Genomic DNA, 12,635 nt, shown 5'->3' with positions numbered 1-12,635 from the left:
AACAACTAATGCAATCAATACTCTAACTGAAGTAATTTTTGTAACTAGAGAGAGTTTCAGCATAGTCAATTCCATAAGTCTGTGTGTATCCCTTAGCAACTAACCTAACTTTCAATCTATAAATCTATCAACTGTGCCATCATTATGAAATTTAACAATTTAGATCCACCTACAACCAACAACATGCTTCTGAGGAGGAAGATAAACCAGAGATCAAGTATCATTATGATGTAGAGCATCTATCTCATCAACCATATTTGTCCTCTATCATGGGTGAGATAAGACATCTTGGAGATTCTTTTTTTTTTTTTGAAAAGTGATATCTAGGAGATTCTTAGGAATAGAAACAGAAGAGACGGTGGAGATAAAAGAAGACATTGAAGTAGACAACGAGACATAAGAAATAAAATTAGAGATAGGATGTCTAGTAATACAAGAACGGGTACCTTTGCGAATAGCGATAGGTAATTCACTCGAAGATGGAACAACATCCATTACCTAAGTAGAAGGAGGTACTAGTACAGGAGGTGGAGATGGGTCTTCAGACGTCAAAGAAGTTGGTGTTGGTGGTGTAGTAGTGGACTTCTGTGATAAGTTAGGGAGTATGATTGAGTTCAAAAATAGGAACATGAATAAGAACAGGTAAATGAATACTTTCTAATATAGCATCAACATATGACCTAGTAGAAAAACATTGTGTAGATTCGAAAAATGTAGCATCAACACAAACAAAGTGTTTGTGTAATGTGAGACTATAACACTGCTAACCCTTTTGGGTACGAGAATACCCAAGAAACACACATTTTAAACTCTTGGGATCTAACTTGTCACGACTAGGACCCAAATGATAAACAAAACAGACACCCAAAAACATGAAGATGAAAAATAGGGCGATCAGGAGATAAGATTTGATGTGGAGAGTACCATCAAGGACATTAGTAGGCATACGGTTGATGAGATGACAAGTAGTAAGCACAACTTCACTCCAATAATATTTGAGAACCTTTATTTGAAACATTAAGGCATGAGCAACCTTAAGAAGGAGGCAGTTTTTACATTTAGGTACCTTATTTTGTTGAGGGGTATGAACACAAGATGATTGATGAATGATATCGTGAGACTGCAAATAAGTAATATAACAATCAAGAAAAAATTATTTTGCATTATCAAAATATAAAATACATAAAGAAGTACTAAATTGGGTTCAAATTTCCATATGAAACTGTTGAAATATATTAATAACTCAGAACGATCCTTTATTAAAAATAACCAAGTCATTCTTGAATAGTAATCCACAAAAATAACAAAATATTTAAAACTTAAATAAGTGTGGGGCCATACATCAAAATGCACTAAACAAAAAGGACTGGACTCTCTACGACTCGCACTAAGTGGAAAAGACACTCGTTGGTGTTTGCTAAACTGACACGTTTCACAATTAAGTGTGAAGTCGTTATTTAAAGCAGGAACTAGACACTGTAAAACCTAAGGAGAAGGATGACCAAGTCGACAATGCCACTAAAAGGTCCTAGAAGATGAATGAAGAGTTATTGGAACTGGAGCATTGTCGAGAAGGTACGGACCATCTATTTCATGCCCACTACCAACCATCTTCTTCGTTTTTAGATCTTGAAACACATAGTGAGAAGAAAAAAATGACATTTAACAATTCAATTTTTTTTTTAAGTTGACTCACAGAAAGAAGACTAAGTGGAAATGTAGGAACATAAAATGTTGATGACAAAGAAAGACTGGGTTTGGGTTGTGAAGTTCCAAATCCAACAACTTTTGAAAATGATCTATTGGCTAATTTAATGTTTTGACAAGATGGAGAAAGAGATGATAATAGGTGAGAATTACCTGTTATATGATTTGATGCATCAGAATCAATGATCCAAGGGCTCGTAAATGATAATAAGCCAAGTGGATACCTTACCTGTTTCGACTAAAGTAGCAGTAGCTAATGAGTTAGAGATTAGCTTGTCATACTCCTCTCGAGAAAGGACAGCGAATTCCTTTCTATACTTTGATAATATGAAATAATAGGCTGCACAACAAATTGAGCTGAAGATAATAATGCTTGAGGGGTAACTAGTCTCCCATAAAGATCCCAACAAAAGTCAATAGTGTGCCCATCCTTACCACAATGGGTACACTTTCGGGTTTCATGGGCTCTCCTTGAATCTCTACTACTACCTCTACCTCCATGACCACCACCACGCCCCCCACGACTACCTTTATAACCATGTTCACCACAATCTCCAAATGTAGCTAAAGTAGAGCGATCACTTGTAGGTTGGCTACTATCTGATAGGGTGTTTTCTTTAGCATTGAGAAAACATCTGTCAAGGAAGGAAGATCAGGTCTTCCTAAAGTCTAAGATTTGACTGCATCATAATCTGATCGGAGGGATGAAAGAAGACGAAAACATCCATATCCTTTTTTTGTTTCTGCATTTGAAGGATATCACTAGATATAGGTCAATATTGATTTAGTTATTCACGCTTACACATCAATGAAGTGAAGGTCTGATCCAGAGTTTTATCATCTTGCTGTAAGGAGAAATACTACTAAGTGATCTCATAAATTCTTGTTATATTGTTGGATCCCAAATACATGTGCCTCACTCATTCCCCTATCTCCTTCGCAGTGTCCAAAAACATAAAGTTTACACTTATTTGTGGCTCCATATTGTTCCACAACTAAGTAAAAATCCGAGTATCTTTTTGTTCCCATACCTCAATGACTTTTTCATCAAGAGAATCAGACTTCATCTTGGTTAGATGAGATTTCTTATCTTCTATTAGTCATAAGGTTCTAAAACTCCTCCAGATAAAATTGCAAGGTTACAAAATCCTTTCTAGATAAATCACAGATCTCCAATATCTTTCAAGATGAAGTAGCAAGGTACCTTAAAGGCTAGAAATACAATCTGAAACCTAATCGCTGCACCACAACTAACCATTAATGACTAACGAAAATCCCTTGATCTATGATCACATTAGTGATATCTTCCAACCACAAAGATAAAATCCTCCAAATAGAGGATTTTAATCACCGCGTGGATAATAGGTACAAATCAGATAAGAAAAATCTGGTTTATACCAAGAGAGAAAAGAAGAAAAATATGCGGAAGCAGAGAGAAAATCAAAATCTGATCACCAGAGAAGCTCTGATACCATGTAGAAGATCATATTAGGGTTTAGAGAAGAAAATAATGGAGAAAATGGGAGGAATCGAACTTGACTCTCTCACTATGAACTGTGATATATGTATAACTAGAAAACAAATAAAATTACACATATGCCCTTATGACACATACAAAATATCGATATATCCAACAAACTCAAAGAATGTCACATCACCACTTACATAGTAGCCTTGAGTGATAAGACAATAACACCTACACCGTTTCGTGTACGAAAGTAACCCATAAAGACATTTGAATAATTTGATGGATTTTGGGGAAAGTTTATCCAACGTAGGCTCAAATGAGTAAATAAAGCAAACACAACCAAAGATTATAAGAGTAACAACAAAATGATGAACTTGAGATAAATTAAGAGAAAGGTGATTGACTATTTAAAATTGATGATGCATGCAATTAATGGGATGATGAGCTGTGAGGACATCATCATTCCAACAAGGTTGAGGTACATGCATCTGAAGCATAGTAGTGCGAGCAACATCAAGTAAATGACGATGTTTTCGCTCATCAACACCATTTTGTTGAGAAGTATTAACACAACTGGTCTAATGAATAATGCCATTATCTGAACAAAAAGACTAAATAGAAGATTGTATGTATTCTAAGGCATTATCAAAATGGATAATTTTCACAAGTTTGCCAAATTGGACTGAAATTTATTTATAAAAAGTAAGCAAAACATGAGGTAATTTAGTGCGGACTTTCAATAAGAAGAGCCATGTCATATATTAGAATAATCATCCACAAACTCCGTAAAGTAATGAAAATCAAATAAACTTTTTATTCTTGACGGACCCCAAATATCCATTTGAATTACATAAATAAGACTAGATTGATGACTCTCAGTACGACTAGGAAAAAAATTACGGTGATGCTTGTCTAATTGGCAAGCCTCACATTCTAAAACTGACACTGAACGCAATTTAGGAATAACATGACGTAAATTTGAGAAAAACGCAAGACCCAACTGATAGTGTCACTGAAGCACTTAAGGCAAAAGTAGGCGCATCACGCATTAAATAGCATAATATATCTTTTTCATGTCATAAACCATTCACCTTCCTCGTTTTGAGATCCTGAAAGACACAATAAGAAGGGAAGAAGGTTACGGAGTGTTGCAAAGATTTTGTAAGTTGACTACCGAAAAATAGATTAAAAGGAAAATCAGGGACCAAAAGAGTAAAAGATAAGGGAAGAGATGAGTTTGGAAAAACATCATCTTTCCCAACTACATTACGAGTGGACCCATCGGCTAGTACAATGTGAGAATTAAGAGAATGAAAATTAGAAAAGAGACGAGATATATTAGACATGTGCGCACTAGCTCCTGAATCGATGACCCAGGAGGGAGACTTGCCAACCATAAATGTGGGATTATCTGAAGTAGCCTTGGTAGTTGTGGGTGGAGTAAGTTTTGCAGTCAAGGTAATCAACTTCTGAAGAATTTCTCCTAACTGTGTGCTGATAAGGTTCTTCTTGAGCCTATTTAACCTAAGTAGGTTTACCCCATTTATCCCAACAAAAGTGCTCAGTGTTGCTAGTGTAGCTACAATAGGTACATTACAAATCACCACCATGGCCACCTCTACTACCACCATGGTCCCCCTTCTACCAGGGTCATGAGAAGAGTCGGATGAATCACTAGAAACCAATGCTGATAACTCTTTAGGACTTGTAGAAGAGACACTCCCAAGAGAAGCACGTTGAAGACGATAGAAGGCATTGGCAACAATTGGTAAAGACTCACTAGCAAGAATTGGACCCTCCAAAGAAGCACACTGGATTCAAGTTAGAGAGAAATAGTGCAACCTGAAAATCTTCTCGTTGACTTTTCCGGGTCTCAAGATTCTATAGTCAATGGATGATATTGTTGAAGTTTTTCCCACATACCTTGCAGGGAGCTATAATAGTCATTCAAGGATCTGTCTCCTTGTTTAGTAATGAATATGACCTTAAATGGATTATATACCCTAGAAACATTCTTTTCTTGAGAGTACATCTCTAGTATGGCTTGCCAGATATGTTTTGCTGTATCCAAATACATCACATTGGAGGAAATAGAGGGATTCCATATTATTTCACATCCATGTTATAACTAAGGAATTACCACTTTGCCAATCTTCATACCATTTGTCATGTCAGAGAGGTGGTCCTGCCCCCTTGTGCCTGCACCATGTGTGTGCCTACACAGTTTCTAGATCATAACTACTGTATGGAGTCTAAATCATTATCCTATGCATTAATTATTTAAAATCATGTTAAGAGTCCTTAACATTAACTATGTTGTTATCTCTTTTGCCTAACTTCGTGACTTGTCATCTACTCAATTCTGCAGGTATATCATACCAGTCCCTGTAATAAAGCATTTTATAGCTGGCGTGGAGGAAAGTGGAAAATATGTTGGATTTTGTTCGTTGGGTTTGTCATGCCAGCCTACTGAAAATGTACAACTAAGGGAACACTTCCGGATGCGTCCTGAAATGACTGGTGTCCTTGTGAGCAAAATTAATCCTCTTTCTGATGCCCATAGGATACTGAAAAAAGATGATATTGTCCTTGCATTTGATGACGTGCCTATAGCAAATGACGGAACAGGTAGATCATTAACGTATTTTAATTTCAATGTTGGACTAGAACTTCTTTGAATTTAATACTGGGCCTGCCCAGCTCAACCTTTCGAATTCAATGTGATATTTTCTTTCAATCGGAGGTGAAATCACAAAAATATTCATAAAAGAATTACTAAAAATGGCTAGATTTGTAATGTAAATTTAGAATGACTGATTTAAAGTATGATTTTGTTATCTATTATGGGGCCAACCAAGAAATAGATTCGATCAATGTGGTAATTAATACAATTTTCATAGAAATAATGGAAATATTGCAGAAATGATGAAAATATGAAGAAAATTTCAGTGAAACTATAGGAAACAATAAAATGGATGTAATTGAACTATAATGAACAACCATATGGAATGTGAAATAAAGATCAATAGTATTCTGCTTCACATTAGCATGGTTATCTAAGAGCCCAACATCCATAAACCATAATATTATACATGAAAGGAAAATAATTGTGACATTAACTTCATACATCTTAAAAAGTAACACAATTGGTTAAAATGCATTATTATAGGACAACTGATAAAGATAAAATTAGAAATGAATGCATTCATGAAATGTAAGAATGGCCCAATAGTTGTTAAACTAAGGTAAAGTCTATTGAAATGCTTTGATCATATGTGATGAAGGCTAATACAGCCTTAGTTAGAAGGAATATGCGAGTTGAAAATTCTAAAAAATGAAAAGAAGGCCAAGAAGAAGGTGGATTGATGTAGTAAGAGCGAATATGAATACATAAAATAAACGAGAGAGATGGCGTTCAATATATATAGGACAGCGTTCGTTAGACAAACTCGTAGACAACATTCCAGACAAAGTTTTGTCTTATATGGCTAAAAAGTTTTGGAATGAGCTGATTTTTTGTGAGGATGATCTCTATGGTGAGGAGATCACCCTCACAAAAAATCAGCCCATTCCGAAACTTCTCACCCCATGAAAAGTGGTTACAAACTAACGATAAAAATTGATGGTCCACGATTCTTCAACTTATAAACTAAGGTTAGAAATTTCAGAATGGGGTGATTTTTTGTGGAATAGGATTATCTGGAAATCACATACAAGTTATTTGAAGTCAACCCTCAATGTGATCCACATTGGGGATCTAATAGTTCAAATTCAACTGGATCTGATTATAGTGGTTGCCTATCTGTTTATCCTTTCTTGGCCTGCTTTGTTCTTTGGCTGGTTCTAATGTGATAGATTTGATGGTTGTGGCCATTTGATTGGGTTGACATTTGCAGTAGGAGTTCTCCTTAGTGGTCAGCTGGCTTATGTTCTAGGTTTGTCATTTGTAGATGGTGGTTACCCTCTGCAACTGATACTATGACACATACACACACACACTCACACACACACACACACACACACACACACACACACACATATATATATATTGCTAGGCATGTTCGTATAAGGATATAACATACTGGCCAAGTTATGTATCCTTGGTTTTATTGAAGCTCGGTACTGTCACCGTGTCTTATATGACTTTGACCATGTGTCATCGCATTGGTTGCTTTTTGCAATTTTGAACAATTTAAATTCTTGCCATTTTTTTAGCTTTATTCACTGCTCCTTTCTAGGTTTTGGGTTCTTTTGTTCGTTACTAAATCATAGCATGACGTTTGCAGTTCCTTTTCGGAATCGAGAGCGGATAACCTTCGATCATCTGGTCTCTATGAAGAAACCCAACGAAACAGCAAAAGTTAAAGTACTAAGAGGCGGTATAGAATATGAGTTCAACATTACCCTTCGACCTGTGAGTTTTGGTTTTACATGGTTTTTAAAATCTTATCTTGTAATTAGCTATAAGTTATGTATATTTTATTTGGGAGACAGCTAGCTCCCTTGGAAATACTAATTAAACATTCTATTTTTGTTCTCTTAACTTCGATAATAACAAGGGAATTTGGGGAGTCTAGTGTCTTACAATTCATAATTTTTTTTTATTTTCTTATAATGCTGTACCACTAGTCATAAGAGGCCTTTCTCATTGAATTATGGACTATAACAACAATATTAGTTTGATGATCAGAAACTGCGTCATTGATTAGCTATTAGAATATCTTTAATTAAAGGAAAACAAAAGGTTAATATATTAAACATGGCTCACTATAGAAGGAAGAAGTGATGGTATAGTAGGCCGTGCACCATCTATTTTTCTTAGAATTATCAAGTCTTGTGGTTCTGCACTATGCATAATCCCCGTTTATATTATATAAAGTGGATTGACAAACCCTGTTCTCTCTCTGTGATATATTTTTTTTTCTCTCTCGCTCCTACTTCCACGTGTTCTTTCTATATCAATTTTTATATTTCTGTACTGTTTCTAAGAATCTTAGGCCATAACACATACATATATGTGTTGACAGCCATTTACCCCAAAAGACCGATCTGATGGGGAAAGTGCAACAATGAATATAAGAGGTCATGGGTCGAATTGGGGCCCGATAAGTGAGCACGCTCGAGAGCGGAGGCGGATAACACAACACTCAACACTCCCCCCTCACCCACAAGGGTGGAAGGAGACTCGAACCCTTGACCTTTATGAGCCTAGCACTTTGATACCATGTTGACAATCATTTACTCCAGAAGACCGATCTGGTGGGGAAGGTGCAACAATGAATATAAGAAGGTAATAGGGCTTAACTGGGGTATGACTCACCCGAGAGTGGAGGAAAATATACACTCAACACTCCCCCTCACCCATAAGGATGGAAAGATTTGAACCCGTGACTTATACGAACCAACGCTCTGATACCATGTTAACCAACCAACTACTCCAATAGATCGATCTGTTGGAGAAGGGGAGAACTATAAATATAAGAGGATCACGAGGCTTAACTAGGGTATGACTCACCCGAGAGTGGAGGAAAATATACACTCAACACTCCCCCTCACCCATAAGGGTGGAAAGATTTGAGCCTATGACCTATACGAACCAACGCTCTGATTCCATGATAAATTTGAGGGTCCAACTCAAAACTAATTGGCAGTGTGTGGAGAGGCCCAAGAGCTTATCAAGAGAGAGACAAGACAATGAGTGACCAATGTGGGACTAAACTCACCTCGGCACGTGTGGGTCGGACTGGGCTAAAGCACGTGGAGATATAAATTGGGTGACATGGAGGAGAGAAAGGCCCACTTTGATATCATGATAAGTTTGGGGGTCCAACTCAAAACCAATTGGCAATAGTGGAGGCCCAGGAACTTATAAGGAGAGAGACAAGGCACTGAGTGTCCAATGTGGGACTAAACTCACGTCCCTGCACGTGTGGGTTGGATTGGGCCAAAACACGCGGGGATATGAACTGGGGGACATGGAGGAGAGAAAGGCTAGCTCTTATACTATGATAAATTTGGGGGTCCAACTTAAAACTAATTGGCAATGAGTAGAGAGGCCCAAGAGTTATAAGGAGAGAGACTAGGCAGTGAGTGTTCGATGTGGGACTAAACTCAACAATATGCTCTCTCAAGAACGTGTTATTGGTGAATTTTGTAATGTCCACTAGATTCTTATGCCTCTTTTTGAGAACTTGAAAGTAACAAAACATGTCTATTATGACAAGGAACTTTTATGGACCGGGGAGAAAACATAGGAAAAGAAATCCACCCATAGTAAAGAAAGTCTTCACAGGGTCCAACAGACTTGTCGCAACACTCAAACAATAGTCTTGTTGCTGTCGCAAGTCTCCACAGGATCCAACAGACCTATCACAACTCTCAAACAACTGTTTTGCTGTCGTCACAAATATCCACAGGGTCCAATAGACCTGTCACAACACTCAGTTGCCGCTCCTATAGGCTATTCACAGGCAAAAACTCAAACACGGGCAAAAATCAAATCAATAGACCCATGAAAGATAGAAACCCTTTCGTAGGGTAGAAGCATAGCCAAAAAATATTATCATAGCTTGTGAAAAACTTGATAGAATCCTTATCGCAACATGCAATCAAGGGAAGATGAGAAAAGAAAAAAAGCCGCTGAAGGGGGAGACCTAGTGAAATTGCGGCTAGGTTATTAGGTATCAAGATCTAGGGTTGTTGATGAAGGAAGGAAAAAAGAAGAAAGAATAGTAGAGGAGACTTCAAGATCCCACGAACCAAAGGGAGGTATTTGTAGAAAGGTAATTGTCAAGTCTCATAATGAGAGCTTGGCAAATATATATATATATATAGGAATGGACATAAATGCCCTTACATAGAAATAAACTACATTATTTCCAACACTCCCCCTCAAGCTGGGCAAATATATCGACTAAGTCCAGCTTGACAAGATGAGAGTTAGTGACAGAAGAACCAACATATTTCATAAGCATGTTGGAAAACTGATCTGAAAAAGATACAAAGATTGTTTGAAGAGTACCAGATCGAACTTTCTCTTTGAGAAAGTAAACATCAACCTCTATATACTTGGTTCTGTCGTGAAGAACTGAGTCAGAGGTAAGCATGATAGTAGACTTGTCACAAAACAAAGTGGAAGAACTAGAGATTGGAAATCCCAACTCTGTTAACAAGGATTGAAGCCAAATAAGCTCACATTTGCCCAGAGCCATAACACGATACTCTGCTTCAGTAGAAGAACGGGAAACCACATACTGTTTCTTAATTTTTCATGAGATCAAGTTACCACCATGAGAAGTACAAAAATCAGAGGTAGATCTCCTATTAGTAAGATAACCAACATAATCGGCATTAGTGAAGAAAGATAACTGACGTTGAGCAGTGACGAATAGAAAAGCCCAAGACTAGGATGTGACTTTAAGTAGTGAAGAATATAAAAAACATCAAGATGAGAAGTGCACGGAGGATGCATGAACTGACTAACCATACTAACCGCAAAGGTCAAATCCGGTCTAGTGTTAGTTAGGTAGAATAGATGTCCTACGAGTCTTTGGTAAGGAGAATGATCAGATAATAGATTACTAGATTCGACATGAAGACGATGATTCTGATTCATAGGAGAGGAAGCAGGAAGAAAATCAAGCATACCAATGTCTTGAAGAAGATCCAATGTGTATTTGCGCTGAGTCAACTAAATATCATGGTGAGAGTGGGCCATTTATATCCCCAAGAAGTATTTGAGGGGACCCATGTCCTTAATCTCTAAAGCACGACCCAATAACATCTTAACCCTGTCAATCCACTGTGTATCATCGCCAGTCAGGATAATATCATCCACATAAACCAGAACAATGGTGCAACGATCATCTAATCCTTGACGAACAAAGCAAGTATGTTATTAATGGCATCTAGAAAATCCCATAGATAAAATAATTTAGAGAAACGCTAAAATCAAGCTCGTGAAGATTGCTTTAGGCCATATAGAGATTTGAGAAGGCGACATACATTCCCAAAATACTACCCTTGAAGATGAAACCCAAGAGAGGGGTCCATATAAATAATTTCTGTCAAATCACCATTCAGAAAGGTGTTCTTTACATCAAGTTGTTGGAGAGGTCATGAGTGACAGGCTACTAAAGAAACAAGGAGGTGAATAGTGGAAAGTTTAGTTACATGGGCAAATGTAACACCAAAATCCTTTTCTGGAGTTTGCGTAAATTCCTTAGCAACTAGGCGTGCTATGTACCGGTCAATAGTGTCATCCACAAGATATTTGACAGTGAAAACCCATTTACAACCAACTATCCGCTCACCAGAGGGAAGAGAAACAAGCTTCCAAGTGTGATTCTTTTGCAAGGCATCCATCTCAATAGTCATAGCTCTAGTCCACTGAGGATCTCACAAAGCCTTTGATACAGACCAAAAAACTTGAATAGAATCAATGTCGACAACGTAGGTTTGATAGGAAAAAGAGTCCCTGATTGGAAACAAACTGAGCAATAGGTTGATCAGTAACGCAACTTTGCTTACCCTTATGAATTGCAATAGGCAAGTGAGAGTCAGAAATAGAAGGGATGGGAGTAGGTATAGAAGTGTATATACCTGATTCTAAGGAGGAGGTGGGCAAGGTTGGAGAGGAGCGATGGCGACGAGAATAAACCTGAAGCGATAGTGAAGATGGAAAGAAAATTAGAGATGGTAATATTATAGGAGAATGATCCTGCAAAGTAGAAGTGTCCTACAAAGAAAATGTGGCACGAAAGTAGGGAACATTTTCAAAAAAAGTGACATCCAGAGAGTGACACGATGTGAAATGGGATCATAGTAGCGATACCCCTTTTACAGAAACGAGTAACCTAAGAAGAAGCACCGAATGGCTTTGTCATCTAATTTAGTGCGTTGAGGGGTCTTGTCCTGAACAAAACAAGTGCACCAAAGATTCTGGGTGTAATAAAGAAGAGGGTGATTTTAGGGCGAAGAACATGAAGAGACACCTGTCCCCCTAAGGTGCAACTCGGGCCCGGTTAAGCATGAAGGCCATAGTAAGGAATGCCATATTCTAGTATAACTTAGGAACATACATTCTTTAAAGAAGGTAGCGGACAAGGTTCATCAGGTGGCGGTTTTTGCGTTCCGCCACCCCATTCTGCTCAAGAGTGTAAGGATAGGTAAACTGGTGAAACATACTATGCTCATGAAGGTGAGAACGAATCCCATTAGAAATATATTCCCCACTATTGTCAGACCTAAAAGATTTAACAGTGATGTTATCCTGAATCTGAATCATTTTAAGAAAATTAGCAAAAGTACCTCAAAACGAGAACGCATCAAATAAACCCAAGTACAATGAGAATAATCATCTATAAATGTAACATAATATCGATAACCAATAAAAGCAGTAATAGGAGAAGGTCCTCACACATCAGAGTAAATTAAATAAAACATTGCATTAAATCGATGC

At 37.5% G+C, this 12,635-nt stretch overlaps 1 protein-coding gene across 2 annotated transcripts in view; it reads left to right on the top strand.

Annotated features, from left to right (window-relative positions):
• LOC147396536 (protease Do-like 10, mitochondrial) overlaps positions 1-12,635 on the top strand; it is a 38,283-nt gene that overhangs the window by 17,101 nt on the left and 8,547 nt on the right. For both annotated transcript variants that reach the window (XR_015180758.1, XM_086451299.1), the window contains exons 4-5: positions 5,544-5,803; positions 7,462-7,589. Coding sequence is in view for 1 of the 2 variants with exons in the window: in XM_086451299.1 (XP_086307425.1) it covers positions 5,544-5,803; positions 7,462-7,589 (388 nt within the window). In the remaining variant the exon portion in view is untranslated. The remainder of the gene's footprint in view (positions 1-5,543; positions 5,804-7,461; positions 7,590-12,635) is intronic.

This window comes from Akebia trifoliata, chromosome 8, assembly GCF_017979445.1.
Source record: "Akebia trifoliata isolate Shusen 1 chromosome 8, ASM1797944v1, whole genome shotgun sequence".
NCBI classification, from domain to species: Eukaryota; Viridiplantae; Streptophyta; class Magnoliopsida; order Ranunculales; family Lardizabalaceae; genus Akebia; species Akebia trifoliata.
Note: the sequence above shows the minus strand (reverse complement) of the source record. Positions and strands in the feature narration are given on the sequence as shown.